Genomic DNA, 25391 nt, shown 5'->3' with positions numbered 1-25391 from the left:
TGCATAAGAAGGAGAAGAAATGTGTAATTCTTCTATTAATTTTTTTATTTATTTTTTAAATTTTTGAAATACGAATTCAAAATTGAATAAAGACTGGGATGAAATTTTAAATGCATGATGAGAACGATTACTTTTTTGTTATAATTGAACTTTATTAGTTATTTCTACCAAATTCATTAGTTACGGAAAACAATTCCACCCCATTAAGTGGTTTTCTGCCATGCATATAAATAATAACAGAACATATTACAATTTCGTAAATTATTGAAAGTTTATGTGCTACTTTTAATTAATAACTTATAAATGATATATTTTGAACGAGTTTTATTCCTTTTAACACTTTTATTGAGGATTTTTTCAGTTAATATTAAGTGTGACGTGACATACTATTAAACACACGTTTCCTTCCTAAAGCGTTACGTATTTTATGATTGATCTCTTATGTACATCAAAAATGTACTCAAAATTATATATCTATGATTTATTAATCCTATTATTGTAATGGTTGACTTACTGATGTGGATTGACGCATGAAACTGGATGTGTCCCACTTGCCCCGTTTGGCGAGGTAACTGCGTCTAATGGCTCATTCTAAAACTTTCTTTTAAAGTTTTCACAATTTCGAAATTATTTGACCAAATTCATGCACACACCAGCAAATGTGTTGCCAAAATGTGATGGTGTTGTTGGATTTAAGAAATATTGATATTTCAAAATTTTATTGAACAATTTGTTTGAACTATCGTTTTTTTATGTCCCACTAGCCTAGGGGTACCTTATTCTTCTCAACAATATCTTGCAGAACTAACGCTTATAAAGTTGGGTGACAAAACGGTCGAAAACAAAATGTCGAATTCCAAAATGTCAAATGTCAAAATGTCGAAAGGACAATACGTCGAAAAACAAAACGTCGAAAAAGAATTGGAAGGAAACGAAATATTTTTGGAAAAATAATTCTCTTTCAAAAGAATTAATAATTCACTATGTGTAAAACGAACACGACGTGTAAAAATATATTTGAAAAAACAATCCTAAATTTCTGTAGGAAATTTACTGCTTTCGACGTTTTTGGATTCGGCGTTTTGGCATTCGATGTTTTGTCTTTCGACGTTTTACGTCTTATAACGAAATAGGCCAATACTTTGCGTAACTAGATCAATGTCACGGAGCATGTAATATTGGCCATTATTCGACATTTTCAATTAAAATGATGGTATTAGATATGAAATAATCACTAAAACCAACAGTTCATAAACACGAACTGTAGGATTTTTACTAGAATCTTGGACGGATTATGATAAGAATCCAGAGAATAATTTGATGAAATACCTAAGAGGATGCTGTTAAAATTTTTGATGAGAACTCTGGAAGGATTATGATGGGAATCATGAGACTATTCTGATGTGAATCCTGAGAGCATTTTTTGGAGAATCAGCGTATGATTCTGGAAAGAGTCCGGAGAGGATGATGGCAAGGTATCATAATTAAATTTCACGATAATGAAAAAAATAAATTACAGAAACATCAAGTTACTAGATGGATCTAACTTTTAAGGAAAAAATATCTGCCAACATTTATTGGTATCCTATTGACAACTTTGCATTTCATCTTGCCCACCCGTTTCATCCAGTGTACCTTACAATATATGTGAGGATTTTATAGTCAAAGTAAGATTTGAATATAGAGAACATAAGTTTTTAGTATAGTATTACCTAAATGTTGCTTTCAGCGTATTACTAATTACAAAACTACATGTGATTATTTTTTTTCAATACAACGAAACCCTTTGTCCTAATGAAATAGCACATTCATCAAAGAAGAACCCGAAGCAGGCAAGTTCGCCGGATATATCTTCCCCGTCTTCCGTGGTGTGGTCAAAGACTCCACCCACACTTGTATCACCGGAAACAACAAATTCATTTCCTGTCGCTGTGATTCGCTATATGCATCGTAGGGCACCACCAACATCGGAAAGTGACAGCTTTTCTCGCTCGGCGTAGTGGTCTTCGTTGTGCGCTTTGCATATTCTTTCGATGTGAATTTTCTTTTTGCTACAGCAAAGGAACTCCACGAAATTGCAAAAGGCTGCTTGTTGGATATGGTTGAATATGTTTTTGTCACTACTGGACAAATAGCGCAGTTTTGGGCAGGACTGCCCAACCTTTTAATTCCCGGGCCAAATCTCTGAAACAGTCAATTTCATTATTTTATTGATCAATAATAGCACTTGTCAAGTCCTTACAGTCAGTTGGGATGTGGAGCGAGTGTTAGAATATTATGATTGTTGCTTCTAGAGACCGAGAATACCTCTGCATCTCCATAATAACCACGGGAAGGATGAGGGAGAGAGGGAAAAAAGATCTATGAGTTACCTCTGGTCGGGTAATGGGATCCATGGATAATGAGGAAATACATGACTCTTACTTAAAACTAGTTTTGTATTTTAGTCGAACTTTTAAAAAGGTTATTTTCAGTAACGAAACAAGTAAGGAATATGTGTATATTTAAATTATATGAAACATGAATAATGGTTTATGTCGTCAATTGTAGTGACGAACTATCCATAGTTTGTTTAAAAATTACATCAACGTAACGTTTCCGCGATAAAAATGTGTTATCCTAAGCATGGAACGAGCTCACCAGTGAGCAATCCATCCTCGACTGAACACGAATATCTTTTCGCACTCGCACAACGTGAAACGGACATAGTTGATCTTGCCCTAACTAAGCTACTAAACATTCACTTATTTTCAAAATTTGAAATTTGAGTTCAAGTTAAGGCTCAAGAATCCATCATTCAGTCATCAGAAATTATCAAAATTTGAAAACCAGTTTTTTCGTTCAAATTTCAATCAATCCTTATGAAAATCTATCATCGTATTTCAGATAGCAAGTGCAATGCAATGATAGATTTTCTTGGGCATTGCTTCAATTTTGAGCAAAAAAAAACTGGTGTTTAAAATTTGTAAAACGATGATGGTTATTTTCCTCTTAAGCTTGAAATGAAATTATTGAACTAAGAATGTTCCAACATTAAGTTGGTAGAACCATCAATACGCCAGATATGCAACAGATCTTCAAACACGTCGTGGATCGTACGTAGGGCACCCCTGGTTAAGTGTATAGTGACCAGAATCACACACTGCACGGACACCATCCGGCGATTTTAATTCCAAGCTCGTTGGTGGTCGTAAATCGAACCCAGCGCAGGCAGGTCACCGAAAGCTCAAGCGTCAAACCAAGAATGCACATCTTGTCACATCGGACTAGTGAGTTTCCGCTTTTCAACTCGTGACGGGACGGGAGAGACTTCGGAACGGACAACTTTACGATGGGAATTAGGTCACGTCTAAAAGCCACCACTACCATGGGGCATCAGAGTTCCAAAACTGAAATTGCTTCCGAAGCAGCCATACAGCCATACAGAATAGAATAGATGGCAAAGAAGCATATGAGTGTGCTAGGGATCGCGTTCTCTAGGTCCCGGAGCATTAATTTCTGGTTCCGGGGAAGTGCACGCTGGCTGGCTGGCGGAGACAGGAAGTGCGGAACTGTGGCATATACACACATGAAAAGAGCTTTTTGTGTGACTGGCAAAGCGCTGCGGGTGTGCATGATGTACACCATCAATAAATGATGAGCAGTGCACAACGAGATACAGATGAAAACTGAACGTAATTCTCCAAGGAAGGAAGGACGGGGCGTGTTTGATAGCATGATACGGGAAATTTTCGGAATCGAGATTAGTTTCGTGGTTGATGGGAAAGTATAACTTCATTACCAGTAGTGAAATGTATGATATAAGACAGTCGCGTATGATGTTTGAAGGAATCTGCAAATCCAATTACAATTTGTTGAGTCATCTGATTATTGCTGCATTCGCTATGCAATGCTGACGGAAGTTTCAAAACTTCCTGAAGCAATAAAATAGTAGAACAAGGCGAGGCAAAAATTCTACCTCAGCGGAACAATCAACATTTCCAGGAAATCTATTGCGGTTAAAATTTAACAAATACCACACGGTGGATCTTTGATATCCAACTTCCGTCAGAATATTTATCGCTTTTTTGTTTTGATCGTTTGAAAATTGATTGTCTTAAACGGACTTTTACCCCACTAAATTGCTATACTTGTGACACAAATACATACCAGCCATTAAGAGATACACACTAAACAAACCACAAAAAAGCACTTTTTTGAAAAATTAGGACAAAACATTAAGTTTTTTCGCGAAATAAAGCATATTCAGCTGGTAATATGTTTATTGTACAAGGGACTCCCTTAGTCGAGTGGTTAGAGTCCGCGGCTGCAAAGCAAAGCCATGGCTGAAGGTGTCTGGGTTCGATTCTCGGTCAGTCCATGATCTTTTTGTAATGGAGATTTCCTTGGCCTTGTCTTGCTTTTTTAATTAGAGAAAACACTGTCAGATGACAGTATAAAGTACATAAGAGTCTGGTGTCATGAAATTGAAAAACTTAAGTTTTTTTTTTCTCAGTTTTATTACCTGATAAGTCTTGGAATGCTTATTGATTACCTGGGAAAAGTTATGTTTTGTATTGTAAAAAATGTGTGTTGAATCAATCGTTTTTTCTTGATCGAAAAGGGCAACTTCAAATCCCGATATGAAACGTGCCGACAAGCCAATATGTCGATTGGCAGTGTCGGTTATATGGCTAATTCAATGAATTCAGCATAAGTGGCACTACCGCAACCATAGGCATCAATCAATTAACTTACCCCAAATGCACTAAACCGCTTTCGCCGGGGATGCAGGTCGTGTTTGTTGAGGAACACCTCGGATTTGGGCCGAGGCGGTTTCTTAGGTCGCATTATCACACGTGTTTCTTCCCGAATGTCTTCGTCTAGGAGTTTGCTGTCGGACGACACGGACAGCTGCCGGTGCACTCGTTCATGGTCACCCACCCGGTTCCAATCTGAAAACGGGAAAAAGAGAACGGAAATGTTGATAACAATCTTGTAATTAACTAGGTGCTTTACGGTAGGCATTTTTCGCAGAGGTAACAATCATAAAAAACAGAGTTATTTGCATTTGAAATTCATTACGAATTCGCTAATATTGGTGCACGCTTCGCTCGGCAAATAATCAGCCACCAGAGAAACGGTAGCAGTAAACGTAGCGCGCAAATATTTGCTGTTCAATTTTAGCGAAAGAAATTCACTCAGTTTAATTTGTTTGCACGAGCAACACGGGATCCGAGTTGCATTGGTTGGTAAAAATGATACAAATACACATTGATGTGAAATAATTACAATAATTGGATACATATTTTTATTACAGTGATTTTTTGATAGACATTAGTTTGGAGATAGACTTAAGGAATATAATTTCGAAAAAAATCAGTATATTTTTTACGAGCCTAAGAATTTAGAATATGTAAACATGCATATTATTTAAAATCGTTTTTTTGTACTAAAAGAAAACAGATAACATCAAATTAAACTGTGCTTCAGTACCAAATTGCGTTACATTCTTGCATATTCTCTCTCTCGGGAAGCATTAATATAAATAGTTCTACACTACAAGCAGGGCCGCATTTACGGGGGGGGGCGAGGGGGCCATAGCCCCGGGCCCCCACATTTTAGGGGCCCCCACAAATCTCGACAAATATATTTATATTTGAACGTTTATAAATAATTAGTATCAATGCAATGGTGCATACACTTTGGAATCGCATCATATGATTTGAAATATTATAAAAATTCGGAATAATGGGTCAAATTTATGCAAATAAATTCAAAAAATATTATTCAAACAAAATATTAGAATATTTAGGCTGGAGTTTTGTTGACTCCACGAGAAACAAGAAGACTAAGTAAGATTCAAAAACGATCAGGATAAGTATGCTATAATTTTGCTCAATTTTCTAACGATTTTCTAAATTAACTCATGATATTTTTCTAGGAAGTACTGAGCCAACTAGAATTTTATCTAGTGATTGTTTCATCGATTTCCTTAGTTAATCCTCCAAGATTTCCGCTGAGAACAGCTTCAAAAAAAAAAAACTCCTAAAGAACTCTAAGTATATTTAAAAAAAGTCAATGGCCCCCGGGCCCCCAGATTTGCGAATCCGGCCCTGACTACAAGCAAACCGACTGCTTCGCACTGTTACCTTTACTAGACAAGTTGACAGAATCGAGTAAGTACATCTACAACAGCACTATGGGCCCCAGAAATAAAAATATCGCGATAAAATGCCAAGCAAAAATTATTCTTAACCCCTCTATTAGCAGCATTTTGAATCACAAATTTTCAAATCGTGATGACCTTTTTTTATTTTTTGGGTATTTTGCACCATTTTTTCACAAGTTCTCATTAATCTCTTCCACTTTAAGAATCTCTGTCGATTTTAATCATTGGTCACCTAGATCCGAAGTTATTTGGAAATTTCTTGGGGGACCGACGCGTAGTCACAACCCACCGTGGCGCAGGAGAGGTAGGACATGTCTTCTTCTACTTTCTGGCGTTACGTCCCCACTGGGACAGAGCCTGCTTCTCAGCTTAGTGTTCTTATGAGCACTTCCACAGTTATTAACTGAGAGCTTACTATGCCAATGACCATTTTTGCATGTGTATATCGTGTGGCAGGTACGAAGATACTCTATGCCCTGGGAAGTCGAGAAAATTTCCAACCCGAAAAGATCCTCGACCGGTGGGATTCGAACCCACGACCCTCAGCTTGGTCATGCTGAATAGCTGCGCGTTTACCGCTACGGCTATCTGGGCCCCATGTACTACAAAAACACAAAAACACCTGGGTAGGACAGTCAAGATTAAAAAAAAAAAATAGCGCGAAGAATAAAATAACTACACAAATTCACAGAATGTTTGCTGTCCATCCAAAAAAGGAAACTAGAACAACCTCACTGATTGTAAATGCAAGCATTTTGTCCTGTTTTTGTCAAATTTGTTTAATAAAATTGTTATTAAAAGGATATAAGTATAAAAGATATTCATATTTTTCAATATGAACTATAGCAAAACATGATCCAATGAATGATACAAACGACAGGATAGGTAATAGGTTTCATTACACAGACTTGATTTCTGTTTCAATGCGTCTCTAAAAAGTTTCAATTTTTAATTTTATTCTAGTCAAAATGGTCTCTAACATATTTTTTGCTGCTTGCATTAAATCCTGAAGCAAATTTATACAGGCTCCAAATAAATCTTCAAAGAATATAACGAGTTCAAGAGCCTCTTCAAGAAATTCGTAGCAGATTCACCGAGGAAAAGCTTCAAGAAAAATAATTGTGACTTTTTTTAATACTTTCTTCTACAGGGTTCTCTCCAGAAATTCATGTAAAGATTTCTCTACCAATTCTCCTATAAACTCTTCCAGCGATTTTTCAAAGGATGCTCAGAAGAATTTCTACAAAATTTGCTCAAAATATCTTTGGAAACTCCAAAGCTACTACTTACAGTAATTTCCTCATTTTAAATTTGTTTTTAAAACTGTCCTAGAATTTCCTCCAGATATTTTTCACTAATCCTTAAACCAAATTCTCCAGTTGTTACTCATGGAGATTTTCAAAGGACTTCTGTATTTTTTTCCGAGGAAATTCTCAAAGGTTTATTTCAGAGTGTTCATATAAAAACAGGTTAAGGTGATTATAAAACGAAGCCAAAATTTGAATTTTCAAGTGCACAAGACTGAAGAATCTAACATCCGTTCGCGTTGAAAAACAATCAAATTGCTTGTTTGCTGGTGGTGACCAATGCGATAAAATTTGAACGCGAAGCGCTGTTTGGTTCTCAAGTCTAGTGCTCTCAAATTTTAGGTGTGGCTTTGTACTATAATCACCTTAGGAGTTTTTTACAAGAAACCCTGCAAGAATTTCTTCAAATGTTCATGTGGATTCCATCAAGAATTCATCCATGTTTCCTTCAATCCAAAATTCCTTGAAGAATTCTTCAAAAAAATCTATTTTTTGAAAGAATTTTTCAGCATTTTTGCATTTCTCAAAAAGTATCTCAAAAAATTCCCATGTAATATTCATAAGTTTATTTAAGGTTTTACACCAGTCTACAGATTTTTTTTTTTTTTCAATAATTCCTCCGATCATTCCTACTAATTTCTAAAGAGATTCTAACTAACTGTTCGAGAAATTTCCGAGATTCAATTGATTTTTTTGGTTATCTTAGCAAATTATCTGGGAAATTTTTTAAAACTTCCGGGAAGGATGACTTTAAAACATACCCTAGTTCTATGGTACTCTAGGATTTTATTTGGAAATACCTCACGGATTTATCTTTAAGAAACCATTTCTTGGCATTTCCCTGGAGACAGTCCTGCAAGAATTTCGGATTTTTTTTACTTATTTTTTATATACAAAGGTATCGACCGTGATAACTGGCTGTCTTGGTAGCGTCATTCTAAAAACACACCAAGCCGTTCCCATAGGGGACGTTAGCCACAAGGAAGGACATTGAAAGTAATACTGTTTCATATGGTATGCCCTCTTCAACATCTAATCCAATTTCTCTCGCCGTTTCCTTACGGTACCTATCCATCTAGTAGTATTCGTTGCTCTCTTCTCCATGCTCCCTCTTACTTCGAGCAAAATAGATCGATATGCCGATAAACAAATTAAAAAAAAACTTTTTTTTTATTTGAGACAATCCTAAAGACATACTGGAGAAATCTAAGAAGGAATCTCTGGATCAATTGGTGAAGGTATTTTTAGAGCAATCCCTAGTTGACATCATATATAAATCGTGGAAGGCAATTTCAATGGAAATCCCTAGAATTTTCTGGAGAAATTATTGATTGAATTTTAGAGGACGTTTTGGCCGGGAGCCTTAGAGGATCTGGTCGGGAATATCTGAACATTTGAATAAATTTCTGATGAAATTCCTATAGGGCCCTTAAATATGGTAACTTTCAATTGCTAGTCCAAGGTTCAGGGTTAAAATTGTTCTTTGCTTCACTGTGCACAAAATATTTTCCAACCTTTGTCCTACCCATGGTTCGCCTTTGTAACCCACGAACCTATCTCGGGTTACAAAACTTTTCTGATGCTTGGCTATTTGCTTTTCGAAACATACTTTGATGCAAGACTGTTGTGAAAAAATGGTGCTACCGTTTTTGAGTCTGATACAACTCCGCTCGAAAAAGATCTTGAAAATTTAAAAAAAATATCATATTGTTATTTTTAGATTTCCTGGAAACAACTCAACCGATTTATTTGATTTTTTCAGAGAAGATTCTTATCACCTAACATTGTAAAGCCCACATTTTATTTTTATTTTTTGAATAGTTAAATAAACAAATGGTGGCCGAACAAATTTTATATGGGAAGTGTTGGTTCTCCTAGGAATATCGGAATATCTTCAATATGGTCAATATCGACATAGATTCTAAAAGAGTTTTCTGATAACTAAAATATGGTGCAAAAATATTGAGAAACAAAAAAGTTATCATGTAAGTACATATGAATCGATAGAGGATTGAGCAGCGCATTAATGTAAAAAAACAAACACCTAATTTGTCTGCTTACGTCCGAGAAAATTGCAAAATAAGTGCGGCATCGACTTAGACTGACGGGAACAAATAAATTCCACTATATATGAAAAAGCCGTAGGGAGCCGGATCCTATTCTTGGCACTTTTGATTCTCTTCGGCAATGTTTTTTTTTTTGGGAGCTACTAAGCACATATTTTGCCAAAATACGCGTCATATTGAAGAGCTTTTAATTGCAAAGTTTCAGACAATTGGGTCCTAAAATTTTTAATGAATTTTTGTTTTTATTTATTAATACGAAAGAGCATGTTCTTGCAACTACTTTAGCAATTTTTCCATTTCAAGTAACGGCTATAACATATTTAAACTTAAATGGTTTCAAATATGAACCTTGACACTTTTGATCATGTTTGAGGTTCACTTTGTCGACAAAAATGCCACAGGGGTTTTAGTGTTAACACTGGGGTTGTTCCTATCTGACATGTTGGAAGGAACACGGAAAACAAAATATACCCAACATATTAGTTCAACAAAATCTCAAAAAAAAAAAAAAAAAACAAATTAAAAAAAGCCTGACGTGGAGAAAATTATCGTAGACATGGAAACAGCAATCATCCAAACCGTACTAATAAAGGACCAGAACACAACGAGGAACATCGTAGCAAAGGCCATTACAACAGAACAACGAAGCAGGGCAGACAAGGACAAGACGAGGATCGTGAAAGAATTTAAGGATAAACCAGTGTTCTACATCAAGGCGGATAAAGGCAACGCAGTCGTCATCATGGACAAGACGGATTACGACGAACAAATGGCGAAAAAGATCAACGAAGACCCCTACAGACATTTGAGAGTGGATCCACTACCCGGACTCATCAAGCTCACGGACAAAACCCTGAAGGACTGCAAGGCGATTATTGGCGAGGCTCGTTTGAAAGAGTCAAACCCCATTCTTCCACGGATTTAAGGACTACCGAAGATTCACAAACCAGTAGGTGAATTCCGGCGAACAATTTCATCGAAGAAAAGAAATTTTCTTCCATTACGCACCAGCAAGAAAATTTTATTTTCTTCGAAGAAAATACGCCCCGGAATTCACCTACAGGAAAGGAAATGCGAGAAATCATCTCGGCCGACGGATCCCCCACTCATAAACTGGCGAAATGGTTAGTCAAGGAATTCCAGAGTATTCCCCATTCCCCACTAGGTCAGTTAAAAACACCCAGGAGTTTTCCCAGAAACTATTAGAGTCAGGACACATCGAGGATGACGAGATAATGGTTTCTTTCGACGTAGCGGCTCTTTTCCCATAGCGTTCCAGTAAAGGATTCCCCAAATCTTCTCGAGGATTGGTTATTACCAGTGCTGGGAATGGTAATAGTAGTAGACTTGAATTTCGCGAAAATCACGTGGCTCTCTCACTACAGTAGTTTAAAATCGTAAATCTCATCAAGTAGCCTATATTGGGTACATGAATTTCTCTAAGTCAGTGATGTCATTGAAGGCTCTTAATGCGGGAAATAGAACATTTTTCTACAGTAATTTTGGGTTGCCCTTAGCAACGGGTGTTTTGCAATTTTCAAGGCTTTTTGCCTACAGCAGCGATGGGCGTGAGTTTCACTGGCTTTGCTGACTGTGATTGGCTTTGTTTGACTACTGTAGAGTTAATTTCAGATTTTTTCCCAACCCTGGTTATTACCCCAAAAGACGGATGCAGCATGGAAAGGAAAGGTCATGAGGTTGGCAAGATTGTGTATGGACGAAAACTACTTTCAACTTCGAGGAAATTTCTACAAACAGACGAAAGGAGCCCCCATGGGAAACCCTCTCTCCCCGTTTTTGTGCGAACTATTCATGGCTAATTTTGAGGAAAATTTAAAGAAACAAGGAGTATCACCGGATAAATGGTGGAGATATGTCGACGACATTTTCAGCGTTATCAAGCGGAACGATCTGGCTAAAATTTTGGATACAATCAACAGCGTACACAAGGATATCAAGTTCACCCACGAGGAGGAGAGGGATGGAAAACTACCATTTTTGGATCTACTTGTCACCAGGGAAGAAAATTCATCTTACAATTTTGAAATCTACAGGAAGCCTACAAACACCCAGCGAGTTATCCCTTACACATCGAATCATTCGTTCCAGCATAAGATGGCAGCGTTTCACCACATGATCCACAGGATGCAGACTCTACCCCTCAGCGAAGACGGAAAGACCAAGGAACTGGAATATATCTACGAGACGGCAAGGATCAACGGATACAAGGAAAGGACGATAAAAGCCATCATCGACAAAAAGGAAAGAATTTCGTCGACAAAAATCCACTAGGGTTTTGCTTTTTGACACTGGGATTTCTGAAATTTCGGAATGTACAAGGAAAACATAATTCACCAAAAATTAAAATTAAAATCTAGGGGTGTTCAATAAGCTCGAAAAACAAAATAATTTGTTACAATAGCAATAACTATTAGAAAAATTGACGAACTTGTATTCCTGGCGATCTTCACAGAAACTGACATAGGGCTTTAAGACTTTATTATCGCTTGTACTTGAACCAATCTAACCATCCCTGAATATATGCAAAAAATTTCACTCGCCTATGGAAGAAGTAAGTCCAGACTTCCACCTCACACTGGTTACAAGCAGAATATGGCGGAATAGTTTAACTTTTAAGGCTAACAACTAGTAAAAAATAGTATAAATTATGAGTACATTGTAAAATCAAATCAATTAGTAAAACCGTGAGAGAGAACTTTTCTAGGTGTTTTCCGATGATCTCACATTTTAAACCTTCGAATACTCAGATGTTTTTGGGTGTTACAAAACTGGCATTGAAATTTTTGTTATATTCATGTTCTTTTTCATAGTGAATGAAATGTGAAAATAATTAGAGCTCAGATTATGTTCACCTAACCGTTTTGCACAACCCTACAAAAAAAATCAAAGGAAGCAAAAAAAAAAAAAACACGCCAACTGTCAGTGAGCTGTATCTTTATATCTAGGTAAAATCTAAGATTGACGTTACTTTTATATGGGATATGTAAAAGAAATATAGGTACTAAGTTAAAACCATATTCTCTCCCAATATGCTGATAATGAAGTTTTGCGTTTGAACAAAATTACTCCATAAATAGCAATAAATTTCTGTATTAAATCGAATAAAATCATCGGTATACAATCACAAAAGTTCCCAACAATGAGAAAACAAAATTTTGTTGTTTTTGTCGCGCAATTTCGATGTCTGGCCCATAGTGAGTTGACACACCTGCGGAAGGCACACCAGCAGAAGCGCTTTACTCTGCACAGTCGCATGCAGGGAAACGCAGGGAAGCATGCCCTGTTTTCTAGGGGGTAGAGTTCTGCCTTGATGTACCACGGACATTCTCGAAGACGACACGATATGCAGCTTGGTGTGCAAAACGAAGAACTATTACTGTGCAGCATTCCATTACGCGCAGAAAAGGAAATGCACTTGTCAAAGCTGTACGCGAAGAAAACGCGAAATGGAAATTTAAAGTGCACTGCAAATACCAACAGTGTTTGCCGAGGTGTGCATAATGGGCGCTCAAATTGCAGCAGAAGATGAAAAAGGACACCCATCACGATCAAGTTTGATAAAAAGGAGAATAAGTCTTGAGTGTAGAGTAACGAATTCGTTGCCCATTACCCGTAGAAGACACTTAAAGAGCACCTTCACAATTAGTTCATCTTCAATGGCTTTTGACGAAACTCAATTAAGATGACATAAAGTAGCTATATCGGGCGCTCCGATTTGCCCTCCCCTTCCTGCCAAGAACAATGTTAATTTGAAGGAAAAAGCTCTTGATAAATGATATTAAAGAAATCTCGTCGCAGAGAACGATCCACTAGTGCCGTTCTCTTTTGACTTTCTAATTAACGAGAGCTTTTCTCCTTCACGAACTTTGAGTCGAAGAATGAAGGCGTTTCCAACACAAAAGGAGAGATTCGTTATTGAAATAATTGCATTAATTACGTCCTGCTTCTCAAAATTTGGACCAACTGGGGAATGACGCTTCAACCCGTAGATGCAAGACTAGACAAAATACTAATTGTGTGGTTTTTGAACTGTTTAAACTGGGAACTCATATCAGCAAACATTTTAAAGTCAACTACACCTTGATTAGATGTTGATTTCACAAATTGATTTGATTGGTTAAACATTCCCAAACAATAAGAGTGATCCCCGAACTATTGAGCATTCCACAATTTTTCGTAGCAATCACATTTCATGTTTTTTTTCCTTTACCATTGTTCCAGAACTCTATTCCCAGTGCGATTGTTTAAGTTTGGGTAATGTACAACTGTTTGCATAACACATTCCACCGACATGGGTCCGGGGAAAACGGTGGATTTATTCTTTCCGGAGCACAGGGATGGAACGAGAGAATATCTGTTTGGAGCTCGTACATACGTCGTAAGATAAACTCCAGCAAACACGGGGAAAAATATCGAGATGATTTATTCATGCAAATTGTTCTAGTAGCGATGCGGGGAAGCAAAGTTTATAATTAATTCTAGCACGACGAGCTCGGGCGAAACGTTTTTCGGCAGAGATTTCACGGGTCTACATTGCATTCATGGGAAAGTATACCGTCATACATTTTTTTGTTACGAATTTCATATTTGAGTGAAGTTGAAATGTATTTACCGAATAATTCGTCTGTATCTTGACAAACAAACGACCATGCATCTCCATTGAGTTTCACCCTACAAAAGATACCTTTCAAGTTGAAACGAACAGAGTGGCTTTCGTTGAGGAACATTCTGCGTAGACCGAAAAATTAGGTCACTGTGCCAGTACTTTTTTGTTGCTAGAAGAATCCTTGGAAAAGGATTGCCATGGAAATAAAACGCAAGCCCAATCCTTATGCCATTATTGGCACGTAGGAAGCTTCTCTACTTTCCTTTCGCTTTGTGTAGGAGTATTTTTCCGACAACCAATTGTTAAGCGATTTCTTGAAAGAGACTTACCTAGATACAGAAACAAGGCTTTTTCATAGCGTGATGATTCATACCGTAAATTCAGAGTGGTTGTAATAATTCATCTGGGTTTCTGTAATGAACTGCAAGGATCGTACACTGGTATCTTTTTGAGAATTTTCTCTGGAATTTCTCTTTGAAAGTAATTTGCCTATCTGACCTAATGTTATTTTTTAGAATTTTTCCCATAATTCCTTCAGAGTTAAATCCAGATATCTATCAAACTTTCATTCTGGTTTTTTTAGAAATACACACTAACTGATTTTCTAATCAATTCTACCTGAAATTTCTACAATTTTTTTTCCATCAGTTTTAAGTATTGAGCTTGCCTACCATAAGACTACACTAGACATAACCCAAGTAACCACTAGCCCGCTAATTCGCCTTTTTGACCTTATAGGGCTATTATAGGCTAATATAGAGCATGTTAGCTGTATAATAGCACTATATTGGCACAGAAGGCGAATTAGCAGGCTATTGGTTACTTGGGAATAAATCGAATAATAATTTTCAGCTAATTCCTCTAAGAATAACTCTTGATTTCTCCATAGCATTTTTGAAGAAAATTCTTTAGTGATTTCTGAAATTGATAACCAGAATTTTTGATTTTTTTTTCGCTAAATTAATACACGGAGGGAATTGTTTCAAAACATTTGAATGGGCATGTCACTAAATGTATCTCCATGCGTTGCTCTAGGCTCTAGAATTGCTTAAGAATGCTTAGGGAAAGTGTATCAGTTACGGCCATAGTGGTGTCTTATTTGGCCATAAGTGAAATTTTGAAAATATTCATATTTGGAGTCTTTTTGAATGGTTTAACTTGAAGACATATTGATATCTTACTACTAAAATAAAATAATTCAATATTCGAAAACAATTGAATGAACACCTACCCTGCTTGAATTTCTCAAAGAATGATTCCACATGGACTATGAATTGTTGATGTTGAGATAATAATACCATTGATTCATGGGCGTAGCCAGAAGGGGCAGGAGAGGGCCGCTGAAGCCCCCCCCCCCATCTGTCCGGTGAAAAAAAAAAATCAACATGTTTGCAACAAAGGATGATATTTTGTTTTAATTTTCCAAATATTGTCAAAATAAGGCTGTCGAAGATCTTTCCAGAAATCATTTAGAGAATTTGGCCTTGCCCTATCCCTCCCTGGCAGATGACAAAAAAAAATGCCACGTAAATTGAGCTTATGTTTGATTTTCTCAGAAGTTGTCTTCAACATTCATATTTCTGATTCCGATTGCTTTCTGATTTTAACCTTAAAGAATTCTTCAAATTCATTAAACAATTAGATTCTGCTCGAGACATCATTTGACGATTCTATCAACAGCTTTCAACATATCTTGAGTGTAGCTCGTCAACAATATTTTACGGAATTCAAAAAGGTATAAAACGAATTCTTCCATGAATTCATCAAATAATGTGACGAAAAATATGGATAAGAGATAGCTCCATATTTTCCTAAGGAAATGTCGCTTAGATTTTTCTAGAAGTTACGAACACCGCCAGTTCTTTGACGTTTCTCTCATTCTAGTTTACAATTTGTTAAAAGCAAGCGTCGTGTGTTTGAACTCGAAACGTTTTCTCCATATTCTGTATTGAAAAACGCCAAAAAATATCCATCGGAGTTCCAATCAAGGTTCTGTACGAAGCGGAAGGACATATCGTGACCTGCGAAACGATTACCGGCGAAGTGTATTGAGGAAAACTGATCGAAGCCGAGGACAACATGAACTGCCAGATGACGCAGCTGACCGTAACATATCGCGATGGGAGAACCTCCAATTTGGAAAACGTCTACATACGGGGATCGAAGGTTCGATTCATGAATTTGCCGGACATGCTCAAGAATGCGCCAATGTTCAAAAAGCAAGGGGCCAAAGCCGGCACGGCTTGCAGAGGAAAATCTGCAATTCTACGAGCGCAAGGTGGTGGTGGTGGCGCTGGAAATCACCAGCAAGGTTGAGGTAACTGGCAAGGTCAAGGACCATCTAGCGGAAGAGGTCGAGGAGGATTGTAATCTTAAGAAATCATAATATTTAAATCATTTGAAGTATGTAGATCCAGCAGTGAAAATGAGAAATACATTGAGAATCCTTTCAAAGTTGAAAAAAAAAATTTCGATTCTTCAAAGATTTAATAAATGATCACTCCAAGGTTTTTTATTCAGAAACCGTTTCTTGGAATACCTTGAATTTCTTCAATGAGTCCTTAGCAATAACTCAAGGTTTTTGTTTGGGAAAGTATTTTTATAGTGCTACCAAAACTTCCTTCAAAACACAAGGCTTCATGAATTGTTTCTAGATTTATAACAAAGAAGTTACAGGAAAGTTTAAATATAGGGATTCCTCCAATGATTTGCGTAAGGTGGCACCTTTGGAAATGTTTCTGCACATTTTCAAGAATTTTTTCATACCTTTTCTCTCGAACTTAATCAGAAGATAAACCAGGAATCACTTTAAGAATCCTGGCTACGTCCATGCATGAGTTATGCAAACATTATTGTTAATATCAAGTTATTGCAACAATCTAATCACCGTTAAACCAATCACACGAATCTACTTGGATCAAGTAGAAGTTTGCCGGCTTTTTTTAAATATTAAAATATAGTTGATTTGGCCACAGACGGGGTTGGTGGTCTGATGGCTACCGCTTCTGCTTCATATGCAGAAGGTCATGGGTTCAATCCCAGGCCCGTCCCTTTCCTCGTACTTTGTAGTTGTATATCTCTCACTTGCTTCTATCTTCTATTCTAAATATATCACACTCAAACTATTCGTTCATAGCAAACGCTAGAACCAGAGACGGACAAGAAACCGTTTCCCCAACGCTTCCTACTTCCACGCGCACGCCTTTCTTTCGCCTGATACATAGGCAGTCTGCTAACCACAAAAGCAAACCTCTCTGCCATGCCATTCCTTCAATCCATACACTCCGCATGAACTGGCGTGGATGCAGTGGAATACACGGTCTATGTGGGAGTCAGTTCAATACATCATCAATTCCTCCCCCTTCCCCTCATTGGTCTGCATTCTGACGTGGCAGGTGCCATTGTTGCCTAAAAATAGAAGATCACCAGCACTTATACACTGAGGATGCCTGTTAGTCCCAAGCAGTCATTCGGTTGGTTCCTTGTGTAAGTGCAGCTGATCTGGCGATACTGGAGTGCATCCACGGGCGCACACTGTAGCCGTCGCTGAAAAAATGTGATCGAAATTGTTTTGACCTTGAAAACATGATTTTAGTACTATAGTGTCTTTGGGAAAGTTTTTCCATAAAATAATCGCTATTTTATGAAAGTGTCAATTTGGTGATTAATCCACCAAAAAGTGAGAGCGAAATTTTATTTTTCGTATTTATGAATTTAAAAATAAACTTTATTCGGGAAAGTTGTAGGTAATATTAGAAGAAACAACTTTGCTGAAGACACCGTATGCATATTTTTTGATTTTCATGTACATTTGTGGAGTTTTTTGTGGAACGCCCCTAAAAATCACTTTTTTCATCATCATGGTTGGATGATTTTGTACAATTTTCAATTGTTCTAGTGTTAATTGTTACTTGCAAAAACGCATAACTTTCTCCAAAAGAGCATATTTTTATCTCTCATACTTTTCGAGTTATTGAAGGTTTTATATAAGATTTTGCAATTTTTTGACACTAAAAATCATTAGGTCGCGCACATTTCCGCAGTCTGAAACATGTTCATCTAATGGTTTGAAACTTATACTATGAAATGCAGAGAAAGCCGCTTTTAGCCTGCTTTAGCCTGACGGTTAAAAGAAAGTCTGAAAAAATGTTTACTTACATGCAGATATAATTTACACTTATTCACTACACCCTATATTGGCTTAACTTGAATATCTGGCATCACTGTATCGAATTTTATGCAATAAAGTCAACAATATAATCAATCAACAAAAGGTCGGAATAATCTGTTCAGACAAGTTTATCACAGACAAACAGACAACATATCCAACACACTTTTCGTCGTTCACCTTTCCAACGTTAGCTGTTTATTTTTTGCAGAAAAACACTTTATTACACCTATTGCTATTTTTTCTGCAGGAAGTCTCAGTCCTTTCTTGAGAATTTTTCGGAGCTCGCAGCAAAAACTAAAATGTATAATATAACTATGAAACATTAATTTTTTTCCTTTCAAATTCATATTCAATCCATAAATCAGTAAATATTAATGTTTAAGATTATCATCATTATTTTTAGCTTCGCTATCACTGGTTTGTTCGTTATCTTTTTTAACCAAAAGATTTTCCCATCCTGATAAGGAAACACTTTTTTCTCGGGAATGCTCTAATAGATGTAATCACAGGATTTGATGTCGCCAACAAACAGTGTAATAATTCTTAGTCAGTATCAATTCTGGAGATGCTCCCTGCCACTCTTAATATCCTTGTTACATCCTCTTGAGCCTCTTCGGTCAACTGTCCAATAGAGACCAAGAAAGAAATTACCTCACTTCCTCGTATAAGGATTCAGTGTACAAAGCGTTGAGCAAATTTCTCCATAGCATCGATGTTACTGAATCGATTCACATTTGAACTGTCGAATCTATTTATTGATCGCCTTCGTGTACTGCCGTTCTACGCATATTTGGCTCGCAGCCCATAAGGTTTACATAGAAAATGGGACAAGTAAGTGTAGATGAGCAGTGTAAGCAGGTTGTAATTTATTAATGGTCCCTTTTATACATGGGTTCGATCACCACAAATGAACAAATTCAACAAAATGTTATCATAGAAAAATGTATGAACAAATTTTGTTACATGATCTTTAATATGATCATCTTTAGATTTCAGTAATTCCGCTGTTTTATTTTGTATGATGCTGATAAATAACCTTCGCCAATCGTATCATCAATCAAGCGGTTCTGGTGATGACAAATCACATGACACGAGGGTTCTTCACGAGATATTTCCGATAACTATTACTAATATTCTAAAATATTTCAACAAATGTATTTTTTTTCATTCTCCACAAATTGTCAACTATTTATTGTAAAATGCATAAATGTTATAATTGTGAATAAAACTAAAATATAGGGATTTCTTATGAACAAACAAAACTATAACATTTTTTATTGGTTTAGTGGGAAAAAATTTCATTATCGGTATTTTACTAGTACTACCGATAAATCTATGACAAAAGGTCGAAAGACAAAAGGCCGAAAGAACAGAAGGTCGAAAGACAAAAGGTCGAAAGGACAAAAGGTCGAAGAACAAAAAAGAAGGGACAAAAGATCTAAAATCTTTTTTCAAAGAAGGAAAAATTTCCCACCAATTAAATCATTTTCGACCTTTTGTCCTTTCGACTTTTTGTCTTTCGACCTTTTGTCTTTCGACGTTTTGTCTTTCGACCTTTTGTCCATAAACCCTACCGATACTGATCGATGTAGTATCGTTGAATCGGTATTCAGCAAAAGTAGTCGGAGCCGGAATCCCTAATTGACCACCTACTTTTATATGGAACTAACGTTAGAAAAGTGAACGATGAAAAGAGTGTATGATATTTAGTCTGTTTGTCTGTGGTAAACCTGTCTGAACAGATTATTCCGATCTGTTGTTGATTGATTTGATTGCATAAAATTCGATACAGTGATGCTAGATATTCAAGATAAGCCAATATAGGGTGTAGTGAATAAGTGTAAATTATATCTGCATGTAAGTAAACATTTTTTCAGACTTTCTTTTGACCGTCAGGCTAAAGCAGGCTAAAAGCGGCTTTCTCTGCATTTCAAAGTATTAGTTTCAAACCGTTAGATGAACATGTTTCAGACTGCGGAAATGTGCGCGACCTAATGATTTTTAGTGTCAAAAAGGTGCAAAATTTTATATAAAACCTTCAATAACTCGAAAAGTATGAGAGATAAAAATATGCTCTTTTGGAGAAAGTTATGCGTTTTTGCAAGTAACAATTAACACTAGAACAATTGAAAATTGTACAAAACCATCCAACCATGTTATGATAAAAAAAGTGATTTTTAGGGGTGTTCCACAAAAAACTCCACAAATGTACATGAAAATCAAAAAATATGCATACGGTGTCTTCAGCGAAGTTGTTTCTTCTAATATTACCTACAACTTTCCCGAATAAAGTTTATTTTTAAATTCATATATACGAAAAATAAAATTTCGTTCTCACTTTTAGGTGGATTAATCACCAAATTGACACTTTAATATAATAGCGATTATTTTATGGAAAAACTTTCCCTAAGACACTATAGTACTAAAATCATGTTTTCAAGGTCAAAACAATTTCGATCACGTTTTTTCAGCGACGGCTACAGTGTGGGGCGGCCAATCAAGCTCAAGCTCAAGCTTAAAATATAGTTGATTTGCCCACAAGTAAATAAACCGTTTGTTCACAAAATTTCTTAACGCTGAAAATGGCCATTTTCTTTTAGGAATATGCATAAATATTTTTAGGTAAACACCTTGAATTTCACAAAAAAATCACTCAATTATACTCAAGACGTCAAAAATTTGTCCATGCAAACTTTTTTTACCATTAAGAAGGCTTTTGAAAAGACGCTACGAAGAAGTCACATGGAAAGTGACAGATTACTTTTCTGATGTTTTTTCCAATAATGATGAATGCAACAGTGAAAGAATCACCGGAGTTCATTACCCCGCTCTCAAGCCGTTTCGTGGCATACAAACACCATTCTATTTTTATTCGTAAATAGAAGATAGAAGATAGATAAAGCCCATCAAAAACTCGTGACAATCGAATGTTATGGTTCACGTTAGAAAGGATTACTAGAATACTCTCAGACTCACAAGCTTTGTGTGAGTAAACTGCGGAAATACGAGATCAAAATGAGTCAAGCCGATGAGCCAACTCACGTATTTAAAATTTCAATCGTGAGTTATGATAATACGAGTTTCTCACAACACTGCCCAGGAGGGTTCCTGGGTACGTCAGATAATTTTTTTTTTATTAGGGATTACTCCTATTTTTTCAGATGTTCCTTTCTGGATTCTTTCAGAGATTACTCCAGACAGTTTAGGGAAAACCCAAAGATAATGATCTTGTGAACATTCTTTCTCGTTTTAATCTTTGGCAATTTCACCAGAGAACATTGAAGGAATCATATCAATATAAACAGTCGTTTGGAGAACTCCAGGAAGAAAGTTTTTCAAAAAAAATCTTACAGAGATTTCAAAAAATCTGTGTTTTTGGGAATTTCTAATTTCTAATTCAAATAACCTAAACATTTGATCATCTTTATGCATTCCTGTAAGAATTATCTTTTGATTCCCTCACAAAATTGTTTGAAGGCTTGATTATATGAATATATGAATTACAGGAATTACAGATTCCCACGGAATATCCCAAGGAATTCCTCTAATATATTCTATGCATTTCATCAAGAATCAGGACAGCATTACTAAGTAGGATTAAAGATGCAAAAAATCAATAATATTTACCTCATTAAATATCTATGCATAAATTTCACAAAGCTTGACAAAAGTCCTATCAAAATCTTAACTACACACTTAGAAAAAATCATCGAAATTTACCTCATATGTGCCCAACATATAAGAGCAAGTAAAATTATGTGAATTTATGTTACAAATGACGTAGTTTTCCGTCAAATTGAACTGAATATTGTTCAAACAACATAGAAAAGTCACATTGGACTATGTTTTACAAGAATTTACTTATAGGGATTCCATTAAACAGCTCGAAGATTAATTATTAGAACAACCTATTTTATGTTCAAATACCATCAAATTTACGTATTTGTATTTTTTACATCGACTATTTTGCTAACCATGAATTCTACGTCATTTGTATCATTAGTTTTTTTTCTTAGTGTGTAAGCAGCATTCTGAAAAATATCTGAAGGAATTCAAGAGGGTACCGTAAAATGGAGTAAAACTGATAAATTTTGAGCGATTCGGTTCTATGAAATTGGGTGGGATGCATGCACACTTAGAAAAATTCATGTAAATTTACACTGATAGGCAAAATAAAGTGCCCACCTCACCAGTTTTCGAATTTCTCTCATTGATTTGGTTCAAATTAAAGTTAACACACTTAAATCTTTTTTGATATTTTATTTTTGATATTCTTTTAAGGTTGCACTTACGAAATTTTGATAAAAAAAAAGAATTTCACTCAAAGAAAAAGAAAATCAATTTGTATTGAAAAATAAATAGTGACAAAATAAAGTGCCCACTTCCTTCTTGGTCCCAGAAAAGATGATTTAAGAAAAATAAAAAGCAATTTAATAGTTAATATGTCCTTCTTTGGCCTTAAGGACTTGCTGGAGGCGCTTCGGCATGCTTTTCACCAGGTTTTGTAGGTGTTGTGGTTCTAGTTCTTCCCAGGCGCGCTCCAAGGCTTCAAATTAATAATTTTTGTTGGTAACACCAGTTTTGTCAACTCTGACATCGAGAGTCGCCCACAAATTCTCGAAGGGGTTGAGGTCTGAGCTTTGTGGAGGCCATTCCAGCGGTTTAATCCGACAAGACCGGAAGAAAGACTTGGTCTTCTTGGCAGTATGCTTCGGTTCGTTGTTCTAGAGAAATATGAATTTCTCTTCAAGGCCCGTCTGGATCAGCGAAACCCCCACATTTTCCCGCAAGATGTTGATGTAGGAATCTGCCGTCATTATTCCGTCGATTTTCACGAGGCTTCCTACTCCACTCCATGAAAAACACCCCCAGACCATCACATGTCATCACATCACACCTCCATGCGTCACCGTTCCTAAAATGTGGCTCCACAATGCCCTCCATCGTCCGAGTGCCAGAGAAGGACTCTAAGCTAAACTGCGCACTATGGCCCTCCGAACATTTAGGGGGAATGGTCCTCCGGAAATCTAGGGGGTTGGTGTCAGGCCCTGCGAGCCAGCCGTAAAAACACATCAGCACAGGAACGTCAACGAGAGAATACGGACCGGAACAATCGGCAAAGACCACAGCGACGAATATGGACTAGCGATTGGAAACTCGGTACGTGGAACTGCAAATCTCTTAACTTCATTGGAAGTACTCGCATACTCTCCGATGTACTGAAGACCCGCGGTTTCGACATCGTAGCGCTGCAGGAGGTGTGCTGGACAGGAGCATTGGTGCGAACGTTTAGAGGTAATCATACCATCTACCAGAGCTGCGGCAACACACGCGAGCTGGGAACAGCTTTTATAGTGATGGGTGATATGCAAAGGCGCGTGATCGGGTGGTGGCCGATCAATGAACGAATGTGCAAGTTAAGAATCAAAGGCCGATTCTTTAACTTCAGCATAATTAACGTGCATAGCCCACACTCCGGAAGCACTGATGATGACAAGGACGCATTTTACGCGCAGCTCGAACGCGAGTACGACCGCTGCCCAAGCCACGACGTCAAGATCATCATAGGAGATTTGAACGCTCAGGTTGGCCAGGAGGAGGAGTTCAGACCGACGATTGGAAAGTTCAGCGCCCACCGGCTGACGAACGAGAACGGCCTACGACTGATAGATTTTGCCGCCTCCAAGAACATGGCCATTCGTAGCACCTATTTCCAGCACAGCCTCCCGTATCGGTACACCTGGAGATCACCTCAGCAGACAGAATCGCAAATCGACCACGTTTTGATCGATGGACGGCACTTCTCCGACATAACCGACGTCAGAACCTATCGTGGCGCCAACATTGACTCCGACCACTACCTGGTGATGGTGAAACTGCGCCCAAAACTATCCGTCATCAACAATGTACGGTACCGACGCCCGCCCCGGTACAATCTCGAGCGGCTGAAACAACCGGATGTCGCCAATGCGTACGCGCAGCATCTTGAGGCAGCGTTGCCGGATGAGGGCGAGCTCGATAGGGCCCCTCTTGAGGACTGCTGGAGGACAGTCAAAGCAGCCATTAACGACGCTGCCGAAAGCGTTGTCGGATATGTGGAACGGAGCTCAAGAAACGATTGGTTCGACGAGGAGTGCCAAGAGGTTTTAGAGGAGAAGAATGCAGCGCGGGCTGCAATGCTGCAGCATGGTACGCGGCAAAACGTGGAACGATACAGACTGAAGCGGAAACAGCAAACCCGCCTATTCCAGGACAAAAAGCGCCGCCTGGAAGAGGTGGAATGCCAAGAGATGGAGTTGCTGTACCGTTCTCGAGAAACGCGGAAGTTCTATCAGAAGCTCAACACATCCCGCAAAGGCTTCGTGCCGCGAGCTGAGATGTGCCGGGATAAGGATGGGAGCATCTTGACGGACGGACGCGAGGTGATCGAAAGGTGGAAGCAGCACTACGATGAACACCTGAATGGCGCAGAGAACACAGGCACAGAAGGTCAGGACAGCGAAGGCGATGGCTACGTCAGCACAGCGGACAGCGGAAATCAACCAGCTCCCACGATGGGGGAAGTTAAGGATGCCATTCAACAGCTCAAGAACAACAAAGCCGCTGGCAAGGATGGTATCGGAGCCGAACTCATCAAGATTGGCCCGGACAGGTTGGCCGCTTGTCTGCATCGGCTGATAGTCAGAATCTGGGAAACGGAACAGCTACCGGAGAAGTGGAAGCAAGGCGTTATATGCCCTATCTACAAAAAGGGCGACAAACTGGAGTGTGAAAATTATCGTGCAATCACCATCCTAAACGCCGCCTATAAAGTGCTATCCCAGATTCTCTTCCGTCGTCTATCACCTTTAGCAAACGAGTTCGTGGGAAGTTATCAAGCAGGTTTCATCAACGGCCGCTCGACAACGGACCAGATCTTTTCCGTGCGGCAAATCCTCCAGAAATGCCGTGAGTACCAGGTCCCTACGCACCATTTGTTCATCGATTTCAAGGCGGCATACGATAGTATCGACCGCATAGAGCTATGGAAAATCATGGACGAGAACAGCTTTCCCGGGAAGCTCACAAG

General features: G+C 37.8%; 1 protein-coding gene across 3 annotated transcripts in view; it reads right to left on the bottom strand.

Annotated features, from left to right (window-relative positions):
- The window catches only part of LOC5565863 (cyclin-dependent kinase 14), a 496797-nt gene that overhangs the window by 80180 nt on the left and 391226 nt on the right, over positions 1–25391 (bottom strand). For all 3 annotated transcript variants that reach the window (XM_021842957.1, XM_021842958.1, XM_021842959.1), the window contains one exon: positions 4738–4934. In XM_021842957.1, coding sequence (XP_021698649.1) covers positions 4738–4934 — 197 coding nt within the window. The remainder of the gene's footprint in view (positions 1–4737; positions 4935–25391) is intronic.

This window comes from Aedes aegypti, chromosome 2, assembly GCF_002204515.2.
Source record: "Aedes aegypti strain LVP_AGWG chromosome 2, AaegL5.0 Primary Assembly, whole genome shotgun sequence".
Taxonomy (NCBI): Eukaryota; Metazoa; Arthropoda; class Insecta; order Diptera; family Culicidae; genus Aedes; species Aedes aegypti.
The sequence above is the reverse complement of the archived record's forward strand: the minus strand, read 5'-3'. Positions and strand labels throughout refer to the sequence as shown.